The sequence below is a fragment of the Mesoplodon densirostris genome, chromosome 11 (genome assembly GCF_025265405.1).
Source record: "Mesoplodon densirostris isolate mMesDen1 chromosome 11, mMesDen1 primary haplotype, whole genome shotgun sequence".
NCBI classification, from domain to species: Eukaryota; Metazoa; Chordata; class Mammalia; order Artiodactyla; family Ziphiidae; genus Mesoplodon; species Mesoplodon densirostris.
In genome coordinates, this window is record NC_082671.1 from 101,166,645 (window position 1) to 101,183,586 (window position 16,942).

The window sequence follows — 16,942 nt, forward strand, 5'->3', positions numbered from 1 at the left end:
CTAGCATAATTCCTGGCACATAGGGGGGGCTGAATCTTTATTTGTTGAAAGGTCACATCTGAACTTTCAAACCACCAGTAAGAAAGAACCCTGTGCTCTAAGGTAATATATGGAAGATCACCAGAACAATATTGTTTTTCATTAAGCCATGTGGTATTCATGGACTACGCACAGTGACTGGTTCATCAAAACATAAAAATAAGCACAAAACAGTAATTTTTTAAATGGATGTACTTAATATAAATATGATAATACACTATGTTTATCAGAGCAATCTTTCATATTCTGTAGGTTTTTATAATTCCTCATCTATATTAAGAGATTTTACAGAAAATTGTTTTAGAATCAACCATCTTTCCTCCCTTCAGTCTACTTAACTTCAGCCTTGGAATCACACAAATAGGAGTGGAAATCCCTATACAGAATCCCTCTACAGTCATACCTTTAGTACTCTTGATTCCCAAAGAAAGAGAAAAAATGCTTAATCATAAAATCACATTTGGGGCTTCCCTGGTGGCACAGTGGTTGAGAGTCCGCCTGCCGATGCAGGGGACACGGGTTCGTGCCCCAGTCCGGGAAGATCCCACATGCCGCGGAGCGGCTGGGCCCGTGAGCCATGGCCGCTGAGCCTGCGCGTCCGGAGCCTGTGCTCCGCAACGGGAGAGGCCCGCGTAACGCAAAAAAAAAAAAAAAAAAAAAAAATTCACATTTGTTCTACTAACAACACTATTCCCAAGGAACCAAGGAGGAATACAAAGAAGCAAATTACACAATATGAGGTAAGAAATTTCTTGGGCATAAATTTTGGTGGAAGTTTTTTACCTCCCAATTTTACTTTTCTTTTGTAAGATGGTATGTGAAGAAGACAGGAATTATTTCCTTTCAAATTTACTAAAAATGCCTTGAGAGAAAATTAGGGATAAATTACCCAAGGTGTATTATAATTAAGTACATTGGAAGAAAGTCTTAAACTAAGGATTTTATATAAAATAACAAACATTGAAGATAGTAGAACATATTCACTAAAATTTTTAAGGCTGAGATAGATTGAAATACATTTCCTTATATATCCTATGATTGCTAGAAATAAAACCGTATCTTCAGAATTAATATTTAAATAATTCTTTAAACCAAATTCTTCCTTTAGTATATACAATTTCCCTTCTGTAGGGTCCTTGTGCAATGTTATAAAATGATAACTGACAAGCTAATAGCTCTAAAAAAGAGGAAAGTGTTCGGCCACTTCTGCAAAATATCTTTTGTACCTTAAAACTATATACACTCCTTCAAAAATATTTAAGACATTTTGTAACAACTATACTCACATCAGAGTATGTGATAAAAATATGTTGTCCCTATACATAAATTTTGCTGAGACTTCACTAAAAACAGTTATTGCCTAATCCATAAATGAGTCAGAAGCTTAGCCTTCATCCACATGTGTTTCTTTTTAGCAGCTGGGTGGCTGAAATATCATCCTGATTACATGTGAGACAGGTTACTGTGATAACTTATCCCATTAGTGAAATATGGCATGTAAATCTATTATAACCTCTGTCTTATCTTAAATTTCAACTGACAGTTAATAAGGCCACCTGCATGGTCTGCTTTTGAGGGATCTCAAAACAGTAACTAAAGAGGGAGATGCCTGGCTAGGATATTACTGCATCAAAGTCTCATGCTCTTTCAGGAATGGAGAACTTCAAGATAAAGAACTCAGGAAACCAGGCTCACATTTCTCTCACAATGTTACCATAAATTAGATTTTCATACTGCTTTTACTTACATGTAGCTCAAAACACTATGCTGCTGCATGGATCTTTTCCATTTACAACTTTCAGTGTGGAGTAAAATTATATCGCAATGCATTCAGTGCTCCATTCTAAAAGCCCATTTTAATCCAACCACCTTAAAAAAACTGGACCCTTGGGCTTCCCTGGTGGCACAGTGGTTGAGAGTCCGCCTGCCGATGCAGGGGACACGGGTTTGTGCCCCGGTCTGGGAGGATCCCACATGCCGCGGAGCGGCTGGGCCCGTGAGCCATGGCCGCTGAGCCTGCGTTCCGCAACGGGAGAGGCCACAACAGTGAGAGGCCCGCGTACAGCTAAAAAAAAAAAAAAAAAAAACTGGACCCTGAATACCGCTAGACAAAACTATTTTTTTAATTTAACTTTTATTTTATATTGGGATATAGTTGACTTCAATGTTGTGTTAGTTTCAGGTGTGCAACAGTGATTTAGATATACATATATATATCCATTCTCTCTCAGATTATTTTCCCATATAGGTTATTACTATTTTTTAAGCTAAAAATGTAAACAAACTTTGGCAAAGACTACCCTGGTGAGTGAAAAAATCTGGATTATTTAATACTCCTGAAGATTTAAAAAGTAAGGGGACACGGGTTCAAGCCCCGGTCCGGGAAGATCCCACATGCTGTGAGCAACTAAGCCCGTGCACCACAACTACTGAGCCTACGCTCTAGAGCCCGCGAGCCACAACTACTGAGCCCGTGTGCCCCAACTACTGAAGCCTGGGCACCTAGAGTCCGTGCTCCGCAACGAGAGAAGCCACCGCATTGAGAACCCGCGCACCACAACGAAGAGTAGCCCCCGCTCGCCGCAACTAGAGAAAGCCCGTGTGCAGCAGCAATGAAGATCCAATGCAGCCAAAAATAAAATAAATAAATAAGTAAATAAATAAAAGTATTGTAGGAAGCACAGACTATGTTAAACTATTTCCTAGTACCCATGTTCATGAAAATGAACTTAATTATTATACTTATAAAATAATTATATAAATGTTTGAAGATCTAGAAGAAAGTCTATTTTAGAGAGTCCTTATAATTGGGCTCCTTTCAATTTACTCCAAAGCAAATGTAATCATTAAGACAGTCAGTTTCATATCATTTAGGGGTAACTGGGGTCTCAAAACATCTCTGATGGTGGACTCTGGTCTAGAGTCTGCCCCCACTTGTAAGGAGAGAAAGCTGATTTTATTTACACATCTTTTGAGACTGAGAAGTCAGTTAGAAAGGGGTGGGTGCTATGAGTGTGGCCAGAAGCAGAAGCACAGGAAATGGGAGTGTGAAGAGACAAATGTTGACAGTGCGCTTTGTAATGAAGAAGGACTTTTAACCAATGGCAAGACTATCTCAGCTGCAGAAACATGCAAGTCCCCCAAATTCAATTCTATGCTCACCCAGTCATCCCCTGATTACAATTTGTCTTTCTCTGTAGACCTGATGACAGGAAAATATTCAATGGTCATACTGACAAAATTATTATAGTTTTTGTGACAGGTGCATTTTTCCATTGTAAGACAATAAGTTGAACCTTTGAGAAAGATTTTAGTGGAAAACAGATTAATACCTAATAATTTCATATGGTATAAAATTGCAGATATAATAATCAACTCTACATTATCAGTGCTCTATTTGAGAAGACAGTGCCCCAGAAATAGTAAAGATCAAATAGAACCAAACAATTTCTAGTGTTTGGGAGACAATGTTCATGCAATATATAAACAGGATATCAAAATGTCCTGGAGTAAAATGTTAAAGAAATAAATCACAAATTAGCTATTCTGAGTAACAGCTCTGTGATGATACATGAATCATATATTTGGTAATTATAAGAGAAAATTATGAAACATTGGCTTACCATTGTTTTTATTGAGACATTTATGTCAGAGAGCACAAGTCAAATTCTCTAAATTAAGAGTGAGTCTAATCCTTTATAATATATATTATATTCTCACAATTCCCTTGGAAAGATAGAGTATAACTGTGATGTTTGCATTTTCTACCTGGAGAAATCAAGCTCAGTTAATTGATTTTTACTTAGTTAAAGAAAAGAAAAAACAAAGTTATCAGAATGAAGAATGGTTCTGTCAATGAATGTGATGCCATTAACATGTTGATAAACAATAATTAAGGTTTAAGTTCACAACATCAAAGGATAACATGATAGATAAAAGGGGCCATCAATGACCAAGAGACTTCAGCAGCTTTTGGAGAACTGAAACTAAATGAAGTATTTTTGATGTGGAACACATAGCCTCCATGTGTTCTCCATCAAAAATGAACACAGAAGCCTCATCCTACTATACGCATGGAGGCCTCCATGTAAGAATGAGGGAGGCTGGACTAGGAAATTTCAGATAAGATGAAGGGGATATAAAAAGAGGGAGCTTAATGGAACATCCATGTCAATTACTATTGATGACCACTCCATGGCCAGATGCAAACCAATTAACCATCCAAACAAACAAGAAGCGATTTTAACTATAATAACTGAATAATCAAAGAAAAAAATGCCGGCAAAGAGGGGTCTCTCAATTTACCTGGACTGATATACCTCTAGAGCATCATTAAAGGAGCTATGGCCTATTCTTTTTTTTTCAAACCAAAGTGTATTGCTCAGCCATTAAAAAGAATAAAATAGTGCCATGTGCAGCAACACGGATGGGCCTGGAGATTATCATACTAAGTGAAGTAAATCAGACAGGGAAAGACAAATGTCATATGATATCACTTATATGTAGAATCTAAAAAAATTGATACAAATGAACTTATTTACAAAATAGAAACAGACTTGGAGAACAAACTTCCCCCAGGGGGTAAGGGTGGGAGGGGGGGAATTGATTGGGAGTTTGGGATTGATATGTACACACTGCTGTATTTATTTTTATTTATTTATTTATTTATTTTTTTTGCGGTATGCGGGCCTCTCACTGCTGCGGCCTCCCCCGCCACGGAGCACAGGCTCCGGACGCGCAGGCTCAGCGGCCATGGCTCACGGGCCCAGCCGCTCCGCGGCATATGGGATCCTCCCAGACCGGGGCACGAACCCGCATCCCCTGCATCGGCAGGCGGACTCCCAACCACTTGCGCCACCAGGGAGGCCCCTGCTGTATTTATTTAAAATAGATAACCAATAAATTAGAATTGCTTTCTAAAACAAATAAATAAATAAATTGAAGTGTGTAGTTGATACACAATAAGTTTCAAGTGTACAACACAGTGATTCATAATCTTTAAAGGTTATATTCCAATCATAGTCATTATAAAATACTGGCTATAGTCCCTGTGTTGTACAATATATCCTTGTAGCTTATTTATTTTATACATGGTAGCTTGTACCTCTTAATCCCCTACCCTTATCTTGCCCCTTCCCCCTTCACTCTGCCCACTGGTAGCCACTAGTTTGTTCTCTGCATTTGTGGATCTGTTCCTTTTTCTTTATATTCACTAGTTTGTTTTGTTTTTTTAGATTCCACATGTAAGTGATATTATGCAGTATTTGTGTTTCTCTGCCTTACTTACTTCACTTAGCATAATACCCTCCAAGTCCATCCATGTTGTTGGAAATGGCATTATTTCATTCTTTTTTATGGCTGAGTAATATTTCAGTATGTGTGTGTGTGTGTGTGTGTGTATACATATATATACACACACAATATCTTCTTTACCCTTTCATCTCTTGATGGACACTTAGGTTACCTGCATATCTTGGCAGTTATAAACAATGCTGCTATAAACACTGGGGTGCATGTATCTTTTCGAATAAGTGTTTTGGGGTTTTTTTGGATAGATACCCAGGAATGGAATTGCTGGTTCTATGACCCCCTTTGCTCAGTATCATCTGAGTGAGGACTTTCCCAGAAGCCTGTTGAAATGTGCAGAAATATGGCTCCTACACATCTTATTTCTCCTTTTCTGATTTATGCCTCTCTACCATCAGTTGTCCAATTACTAGTACATATTTAATGTTTTAATTTTTTGTCTATCACTAAATGTAAGCTTCAAAAGGGCAAGGATTCTTCGATTTCTTTTGTCTTCTGCTGTATCTCCAACGCTTAGAAGAGTGCCTGGAACACACTAAGTGCTTAATAAACATTTGTTGAATATATTAATGGGGGATGGGAGAGATGGGAGAGTGTGTACATCAAAAGATAATGATCAAATTAATGAATAAAAATTAGTGGTAGTAGTATTTTATTTAGCTATAAGAGAATACTTACTAAAGGAAATACCTAAAATAATTAATGGGGTTACCTCTCTGTAGCTAGACCAGGCTTGGGAAGGTCTGAGCATTGGGCCGTCATTTTTAAATCATAAGGATATTATTACTTTGAATTACATTTATGTATTTAATAGAAGTTAGAAGTGTAATGGACAGAATTGATCAGAGAAAGTGAGAGAGGAAGGAACAGTGATGAGGTTGACTTGAGGTTTTTAATGTGGGTCAATATACTTCATTATATATGTGATATGACCTAGAAGTGGGAGGAGGAAAGATGAAAGTGGCTGGTTTGAGTTCCTGTTACATGCTAAGGGCTGTGCTAAGGAGGAACTTTCAACACAAATTATGTCAGGTGGTCTTCTCAATACCCTTTTGAGAAGGCTACCACTATCCTAATATAAGGTAAGAAACCTGGTATTTGAGAAGATTAAAATTACTTGCCTCATGCCACATCACTGAGAATTGGTTGGCAGAATTGAAAACCATATTTGCCTGACTCTAAAATAACCAACACTATACAGATGCTGCTTCGTCATAACGACAGAACCATGAGTGGTTGTCAAGCTTTTAAAATCATGGACTAGAAGCACAGAACATAAGCAGTGTGTGTATGTGTGTGTGTACATACTCTTAGTATTACACCCTCTCTTGGTTTCCTCGATCAGTCAATTAAAGAATAATTTCTTTCCCTTCAGTTATTTCTCTCTAGGAATAAAAAAATCCTGTTATTTAAAAGGAGATTCATGAATGTCATTTTTGTTTCTTTCATTTTCTTTAAAGTTTAATTGATTCACTGTCTTTTATGAAGAGCACACTATAGGCCACAACACAGAGCTCAATTAAGCAACTAATTGAAGCCAGGTTCACGAGGGCTTAAATTACCAGAGCCTTCCTGTCATCTTAAACTTCCTTATATACTTCTCAAGATTTATAACCCCAGGCTGAAAAGCTGTAAACCATCCCAGTTTCAGAGTGAATCTCCCAGAAGGAAATGATGTTTCCTGGAAAAGAGGAAGGCAAATGTCCTCCATGGAAGAAGGCTCCAAAAGCAATGTGTGTGGCAGGGGTCATGGGAGCCTTGAGAAGGGGATGCAAAGGGAATAGACAAGTCACTCAAATAGCATATGCCCAGAAGAGTTTGCAATTTGACTTGTGAGTCCTATAGGAAGGAGCAAGTTCATCTACACAGCAAGTGGACACACTCTTGGCTTTCTCCTACAAAATGAAAAGCAGAAGGGCAAATGGTTTTCTGTGGAGATCATAATCTCCCAAATTCCCCAAACAGCTCTTATTTTAGTTGAGAAAGACTTATAATCACTGCCTTTAACACACTATCACCTATCTATGTAATTTCTTACCTACACTTTCACATGCATTTTGTTTCTTTTTTACATGTTTTAATTCTCTATAATATAAAAGTACTTGTTCATGTGATTCAAAAATCACTGTTTTGGGATTGGTACAATTCACCAACTATTTACTAACGGGATGGGAAATCATTTAATAATGTAGACAAAAATTAAGCTAAAAGGCCTGTATTCTAAGGAAAATCACCTCCTTTTTTAAAACTTTTAGCAAATGGAAAACATTTTTTATGTATACTATTACCCTAACATCTCATGTATAACCAGACCAGTACATAAGAAAAATGAATTTTCATTTTATAATTTTCCTTCACTATAATGCTTTACTAGATATTCTCAGGAAAATTAGACATTCATGACATGATTTCTGCCCAGTGCTGACTGGACTCATGTGCCAGGCACTGTGTACGGTTTTGGTGAAATTGAACTTTCTGTTACTTTTCATGTCAAGTAGGATTCTGTCAAAACACATATATGTGAAAATATGATTAGCAGAAATATCCTGAATGTCTATGACATATTTACTGATGGAAATAAATTTTCTGAGTTTGAAAATTATAGGATTCATGTCTACCTTGTTTTTTGAATAAGAAGTACTATTTTCCCCATCTCCTGGTTAATGCCTATAGAAAATAACTATGATCACAACTCTTATATAAGATTTTTAGTACTTTATATTAAAACAGTTCTCATATTTTTTCCAGTTGGTTAGACAAAGGGCCTTTAATATACTCTTTTCAAAATAAAATGAAAAGCCAGAAAAATAAAAGAAACTGATTTTATATTTTATATTAAATAAATGTAAACAGGATACTTAACATTCTTTAATATAGCAAAATGTTTAAACTTTACCTATGCAAAGTCCTTCCAAAGATCACTGAAATAGAGAAATTACTTTTTATATGAAATATGTTCAAATTTTTGAGACTGCTGAAGGACTGAAGAAATTTAGAATGAGTCGCAGCTTTCTTTTAATACACATACTACAAGTGGATAATTCAAGTCAAATGATAAACAGATCAGTGATTAAGGAACAAGACTGCCCTCACATATCATCACTAAACTTACACCAACCATGCCATTTTAGGGTTAATTCAGAACATAGGTCTTTCAACAGTATTTTTCCCCTTGTAATATTAGTTTATGTTGACAAGGTAAGGACTGTCTGTATTAATATTATTTATTAACAAAACAAATTAGTAATTTGGACATTTTAAAGATAATACGTTCGTGTCGGATTAGTTGTGGCATTCATTTTTTTAACCAGCCTTTAATTAAGAATTTTAAACTCTGTACTAGCTGCAAATTAGAGGCATCATTTCTTAATACTAGATCAGATATCTTCTTTCGTTGTCTAAACCAAACATGACAGAGAAGACAGGAGTTATAAACATGCAAGCCTTTAAGCTATCAATGATATTTCATGGCCCAAACACTTCACTCATGTTACCTATTACTTTTTGTGGTAGGAAAATGCTAATGATCTTGGTAATCTGCTTTCTTATCCCGCAAAACAAAAACCACATATTGGTAAAGGGATGGTACTCCACAGAGGCAGCAACACTGGTAGCAGTGAATTAATGAATGACAGCCAGAAAACAAAGGGAACAAAATATTTACAATAAATAGGTAAAAGACCAAAGAGGTATACAGTCATGCATCAGTGCGGATGGAAGCAAATGGTTCCATCGGACCTGGATAAGGTCTGATGGCTCCACTACATATCATTCTGAAACTAACTGTAGTTCAATATCATGACCACCCAAGAATCAAGAACATTTTATCTATATTATAGCAGTTTTGTAATACACACAATTCTCATTTTAAATGACGTACCACTGCAATTGTGAATGTTAGAAAGTTTTCCTACCTAAAATTAGAAGCAACTATAATAAAGGTTCATTCATTCTTTTTTTTTTTTTTTTTTTTTTTTTTTTTTTGCGGTATGCGGGCCTCTCACTGTTGTGGGCTCCCCCGTTGCGGAGCACAGGCTCCGGACGCGCAGGCTCCGGACGCACAGGCTCCGGACGCGCAGGCTCAGCGGCCATGGCTCACGGGCCCAGCCGCTCCGCGGCATATGGGATCCTCCCAGACCGGGGCACGAACCCGTATCCCCTGCATCGGCAGGCGGACTCTCAACCACTTGCGCCACCAGGGAGGCCCCCGGTTCATTCATTCTTACTTAACTCATTTCAGAGATCATCACTAAGGATGTACTGTGTGTAAGGTTCTGGGCTAATCCCTTGAAATACAGAAGTGGTTACAATGTAAAAATACTGCCGTCCTCACAGTGGCAATAATAAACAATGAATATAATAAATAAATTGTAGGTTAGAGAGGGGTTAGAGCTGCAGAAAAGAAGGAAAACTACAGCAACGATGATGTGGAGTGCGGATGGGCAGACTGCAGTGTTAAAAGAGAAGTTAAGGTCAGCATCACTGAGAAGGCAACAGTGGAGCAGTTGACTTGCAGGAGGTGAGAGATTCAGCCAAGTGGCTATCAGAGGAAAAGCATTCCAGGCAAAGGAATCAGCTACAGCATATTTCCTAGGTGGGGAGCAAGCCTAGCCTATTTGACACCACAGCAGGGCTTTGAGCAAAAGAGTGACATCTAACAGGTATGTTCAAAGAGTCTTGTAGATACTGACCCACTGAACCCGCAAAACGACTTCATGAAATCGATGCCATTTTTTATACCCTTTTAGCAGATGAGAACCTGAAGCATAGAGAAGTTAGGTAAGTTGCCCAAGGTCACACAATTAGGAAGTGGTGGAACTGGGATCCAAGTGCAGGCAGTCTGATTCTAGAGGTGAGCTCTTAACAAGGAGATCTTCAGTCCTTGAACAGGACACACATTGGCACGCATGCTCGCTCACGTGTGCACAAACCCCCCCCACACACACACACTCAAGAGTGGAGAGGAAGCTGAGAAGCCAGAAGAGGAGAGTTTGTTATCCACATTCTATGTCTCTTGGTCCACATTTTATTTTCTCTCTTGTATATTTTACTTGTTAACCTTTAGATCAAAATGTCTGTTTAAATGAAAGATGTTCAAATTGATTGAAAACATTTGGGGTTATTCTCCAAAGGGCAAAACAAATTAGCAATTCTTAATGTATAAAATAAATATTGTGGAAATATAGAGAGTTATGTCAATTTACTTTAAATAAACAAAGAGAACAAAACAAAAACACTCTCATGAAACAAAGTGCACTAAAATTATTTTAGGTCTACAGAGAAAAATACAAGAACATTTTTCTGGCTAAATATCCAGAATAATATAGCCACCAGTCATTTAAGCTATTCACTTGGGAAGAGCTTTGGAGTCAACAGAAAGGCTTCATAAATCATGATTTATGACTCTCATCTCATGTAAATGAAGATAATGTGTCATTGAGATTATTTTCCATGTTAATTATCTTGGTTCTATTGTATAGATACTTATTCCTTTCCTATGTATACTATCAATATAGGCTTTGAAAAATGCTTAGATACATTGTTATATTTAAGTTCACATAGTTATAATTCATACACTATTTCACTATGTCAAATCTATACAAATGTAAATAAGTATTAATGTCTGAAATATAACATTCTCCAAAACATAGAATAAATTCTGTTAAAATGAAGACTTGGAGCTCCTCTTTATCATGGTCCTAACTAAGTACTACCCTACCTTCAGTACAGTAACTACTCTGAATTTATTAAATTAACAATCCAAAAAGTAATTAAATCCTTGGGCTTCCCTGGTGGCACAGTGGTTGAGAGTCCGCCTGCTGATGCAGGGGACACGGGTTTGTGCCCCGGTCCGGGAAGATCCCACGTGCCGCGGAGCGGCTGGGCCCGTGAGTCACGGCCGCTGAGCCTGCACATCCGGAGCCTGTGCTCCGCAACGGGAGAGGCCACAACAGTGAGAGGCCCGCATACCTCCCCACCAAAAAAAAGCAATTAAATCCAATTTATCAAAAGAAAAAATTATTTAAGAGTCTATCTCAGAATTAAAGGACACTGGTGAAAAGAATGCTTTTCATAACCTTTCACTGAAAAAAATAAGATAGCTCTCCCCAAGATGGTATAAAATGACCATGCCTATTATATATAGGTCTATATTTTAAAACATAATACAGTTTCATAATATCCATGCATATCCAGCCAGAAGAGAAAAAAATTTCCCCCCACGGGTCATAACCACTGAGAAATGTGGGGCAAGAAACTCCACATGGCAGATACAGAAATAGAGTGAGGGAAAGCAATGACAAATGATATCTCATCTCACTTCCAGAGTCAACATCCTTTGCACAATACCACTTCACTTCCTGTATTTTTCCAGCTACTATTCTTGCTTCTTGTCCTTTCAAATGGCTTAAACCAAACTCTAGGAAATATTATTTCTGGCAGTTCTCAAAATCTAGATCTCTTTCTACCAACCACCACTCCCCCCAAAACAATTAATAATAAAAAATTTAAAATATATATTTTATTTTTTCTCCTTCTCTATTCTTAAGGAAATCTAAAGAACTTATACTGTAAAGAATGTTTTTTTCACTTTGATTCCTGCTCAATTTCACATGACATCACAAAATACCAAGACAAGCTTAAAGAACAGAAGCACATCTGCATTACTTAGTAAAAACAACTATCTCTTATCATTCCATGGCCTTTGTAGTACACTCGATATTTTTTGGTAAAACTGTGATTTTTCTTTATTAATAATTCACTAATGAGTAAAATTTGCCAAAGGAAATGAGTTTACATGGTTGTACAGAGACAGAAACATTGCTTAATATGAAGTGAGGGATGGTTGACAGATGAAAGAACAGGGGATTTCTGAGCTGCTGAATATTTGACAATAAGTGGGAAGTGGTTTGTGGATGTATCTTGGAATTTTATGTTAGCTTTCTGAGTCAATACTAATTGCCAAAAACAAACTCAAGGCAAACTGTATTATTAGGTTTTAGGCTTGGCTTCTAAGATGGAAAAAGTTAAATATTTACATATGTGTGATACAATGCGTATATTTTAGTAGACGATAAAAGAGTATTTTCATATTGGACATTCTCCCTCCTTAAGAAAAATGATCATAGCTATGTATGCCATAGAGCTAATGATCTGATAACCCGAACATTGATCAGAAACATATGAGTAATTTGCATGAAACCTGTTAACTTAATTACGTTCTGTGATCATTTTTTGATGTGTCAACTTAGCTAGGTTTATTTAGTTCCACTCAACAGGAATCTGGGTGTCGCTGTGAAAGCATTTTGTGGATGTGGTTAAAGTCCATAGCAGTTGACTTTAAGTAAGGGAGATAATCCTAGATTATCACTAGGATAGTAGGCCTGACTCACTCCTTGAAAGGTCTTAAAAGCAGAAGTGTGGCCTCCTTGAGAGACGAAATTCCACCAGTTTATAGCGGTTTCAGCTCGTGCTAAGAGTGTCAGCCTGTCTTCCTGCTGGGCTGGCCTCAGGATTTCAGAGTTGCCTATCGAGCCCCCATTATCATGTGAATCAAATCTTTAAAATAAATCTGTTTGCACTCTTTCTTACTGATTCTGCTTCTCTAGGTGAATCATGACTGATATAGTTCCAAACTGGAAAAAAGCAGGAACGAAAGGTAAAGGAAGCTGCAGTTTGTCAGCACCCGACACCAGCTGTGTCTACATGCATCCACAGACTCAAGGCAGACAAACAATGTGTGTATACAAACACACACATGTATACACGCACATGCATGCACAATCTCACATCAAAATGGTATGTTCCCAAACACTCAAACTCCTATGTTTAACAGACCTGAAATTTTTGACAGATTTAACGATTTAATCAATCAAAAGCATCAACCAAAGAAAACTACACAACTGGAGACTAGGATTCACAAAACGTATTCTAAACAATAATTTGTAGAAGGAAGGAACTCTGATACACTACTTACAAGAAAGACATTTCACACATTTTGATAGAAACCACAATCATCTTCAGAAAATAAATACAAATATTTCACCTAAAAAGTGATGTGTTGGTCATCCAACCAATAGAAAAGTGGTTTTAAATTCTATAACATTAATCAAATAATCCCATCACTTTGATACAACTATATAAATATGTTTTCCAAACTTGCAAACAAAAACTTATTAAAAACAAGCTGCATCAAGATAAATTCATTCTAAGCACATTCCCCACTTCCCTTCCTTACCTGGACTGCATATCTTGCTGGGTTTTGGCCTGACTGGCTTCTGCCTGAGGGGAGGCGTGAGTGACCCGCTGCTGAAGCTCCACCAAGGACTGGTAATACTGCTGCTGATGATGCTGCTGCTGTTTGTAGCGAGACAAACTGAAAAACAGCCCTAGAATGGCTTTTAAGTTTCCATTTCTTATTTCTGTATCAAGTGGAAAATATAAAAACAGTATCATAGAAAATGATTATTTTTTACAAATGAAATTCTAGAAGCAAGTCTCTTAGGCTAAATCTATGGAGACAGAAATACAATGTGATTTTCTCAGTCACAGATTTAAGCAAATCTGATTTTCTGAAACATGCTAGCATTTCCAAATAGCTTGGAAATTTCAGGGAGAGAGGGAAGGGATGAAGCGTAGAGAGAACAAAGCTTACTCAAGTGATGTTCTTTGCTGACCCTGAGTGACAGTTTTTCTAGAGTTAGTTTCTTCATGGAAATGGATGGGTTCTCAGTCTTGTGCTAATCATTTGGTTTAGCACTCTGCTTCCCTCACAAGCACACACAGCTGTTACCAACACAGTGGTGGCTATGAGCTAGAGAAAGAAAGCCACTTAAATGCTGGTTGTCCTACATTACAAATGCTATGGGTGCACCTCATAATAGCAACTAGATTTATAACTGTTAGCACAATTCTAAATCACCCAGCAACCAATTTATTTTAAAAAATATATGTATATGTCCTCCAAAAAGCAGACTACATCATAGGTATCCATTTTTAATGCTCCAATTCTTTTATTTTTAATTTATGTTACATATTAATAAATATTAAAGATCACCTTACTCGTGACTTTAGATGACATAATTGAATAAATGTAAGTGGAATTCCTAGTTCTAACACATGGGGCTCCTGTGTACGTTTTTCTAATATTGAATAAAAAATTAAATGCACTAAGTAGGCTACAACATGAGCCTACGTTTTCCTCCTGCAGTTATAATTCTAAAATTAGAAAAAAGAGATGCAAGTAAAGCTTGATATAATGCTACACAACCTATAATCATAATTTAAATGAAACTTGCTATTGGCAACAAAATATATCCTCCTTTGAGGTCAAGGTTTTATGTCTCCTTTTTGGAATTTAGAAACATTAATAAACTACTTAGATTTCTTGCTCTCTGATGGTTTATAATGCCACACACACTATGCCGTGGAATTATTCATATAAAATGAGGCTCAATTGTTATAAGCCCCCAATCCTCCTCACAGGGGTCAGAACATGTAAGTGTTGGATTGATCAATATAAAGCTACAGTGATAAAGTATTAATTTTCTCCTGTAAACCTGAATGATCTTATTGAAAGAGGTTTTTTAAACTTATTTTATTACTATGCATGTTTAATCAATTTAGAAAATCATTTTGGGCATTCATATATTTTTAGGAGATAAATAAAAAGCAAGAGGTTTATGTTAATAAACGATATCATGTTACACTCCCTAACACCATACACAAAAATAAACTCAAAATGGATAAAAGACCTAAATGTAAGACTGGACACTAAAAAACTCTTAGAGGAAAACACAGGCAGAACACTCTATGACATAAATCACAGCAAGATCCTTTTTGACCCACCTCCTAGAGAAATGGAAATAAAAACAAAAATAAACAAGTGGGACCTAATGAAACTTAAAAGTTTTTTTTTTTTGTTTGTTTTTTTTTTTTGCTGTACGCGGGCCTCTCACTGCTGTGGCCTCTCCCGTTGCGGAGCACAGGCTCCGGACACACAGGCTCCGCGGCCATGGCTCGCGGGCCCAGCCGCTCCGCGGCATGTGGGATCCTCCGGGATCGGGGCACGAACCCGTGTCCCCTGCATCGGCAGGCGGACTCCCAACCACTGCGCCACCAGGGAGGCCCAACTTAAAAGTTTTTGCACAGCAAAGGAAACCATAAACAAGACGAAAAGACACCGTCAGAATGGGAGAAAATATTTGTAAACAAATCAATGGACAAAGGATTAATCTCCAAAATATACAAGCAGCTCATGCAGCTCAATATCAAAAAAACGAACAACCCAATCCAAAAATGGGCAGAAGATCTAAATAGACATTTCTCCAAACAAGATATACAGATTGCCAACAAATACATGAAAGGATGCTCAACATCACTAATCATTAGAGAAAAGCAAATCAAAACTGCAACGAGGTATCACCTCACACTGGTCAGAACGGCCATCATCAAAAAATCTAGAAACAATAAATGCTGGAGAGGGTGTGGAGAAAAGGGAACCCTCTTGCACTGTTGGTGGGAATGTAAATTGATACAGCCACTATGGAGAACAGTATGGGCGTTCCTTAAAAAACTAAAAACAGAACTCCATATGACCCAGCAATCCTACTACTGGGCATATACTGTGAGAAAACCATAATTCAAAAAGAGTCATGTACCACAATGTTCACTGAAGCCCTATTTACAATAGCCAGGACATGGAAGCAGCCTAAGTGTCCATCGACAGATGAATGGATAAAGAAGATGTGGCACATATATACAGTGGAATATTACTCAGCCATAAAAAATGAAATTGATGTATTTGTAGTGAAAGGGATGGACCTAGAGTCTGGCATACAGAGTGAAATAAGTCAGAAAGAGAAAAACAAATACCGTGTGCTAACACATATATATGTAATTTAAAACAAAACAAAACAAAACAAAAGGTTCTGAAGAACCAAGGGGCAGGACAGGAATAAAGATGCACATGTAGAGAATGGACTTGAGGACACAGGTTTGGGGGAGAAGGGTAAGCTGGGATGAAGTGAGAGAGTAGCATTGACATATATACACTTACTAAATGTAAAAGAGCTAGTGGGAAGCAGCTGCATAGCACAGGGAGATCAGCTTGGTGCTTTGTGACCACCTAGATGGGTGGGATAGGGAGGGTGGGAGGGAGAGGCAAGAGGGAGGGGATTTGGGGATATATGTATACATATAGCTGATTCACTTTGTTATATAGTAGAAACTAACACAACATTGTAAAGCAGTTATACTCCAATAAAGATGTTTTAAAAAAAAGAATATGAAAGAACAAAACAAAGCAAAACAAAAAGATGTCATGTTATACGGAAGAGACATAAAACGAATAAATGGTAACATTTCTCACCAACTTTAACCACTTAGAAAGTAAAGTATTATCCTGGAGGATTTTATCAAATTTTATTCTAAGTAACAGAACCATGAGTTAGGTTTGAACATAAGTTTTTTGCCATTAAATATGTAATTTAATATTAAACATCATGATGACATATACAGATAAAGGATTAAAGGAATTTAAAATAAAATTTAAACAGTGAAGAAAAATTGACAAATGTAAATAATTCTAGTACATGTC

The 16,942-nt window shown here is 37.2% G+C and overlaps 1 protein-coding gene across 7 annotated transcripts in view; it reads right to left on the reverse strand.

Moving 5' to 3' along the window:
* The window catches only part of NAV3 (neuron navigator 3), a 591,684-nt gene that overhangs the window by 219,009 nt on the left and 355,733 nt on the right, over positions 1-16,942 (reverse strand). For 6 of the 7 annotated variants that reach the window (XM_060113462.1, XM_060113461.1, XM_060113460.1 and 3 more), the window contains exon 5: positions 13,583-13,766. In XM_060113462.1, coding sequence (XP_059969445.1) covers positions 13,583-13,766 — 184 coding nt within the window. The remainder of the gene's footprint in view (positions 1-13,582; positions 13,767-16,942) is intronic. The other variant, XM_060113459.1, reaches the window with a different exon arrangement.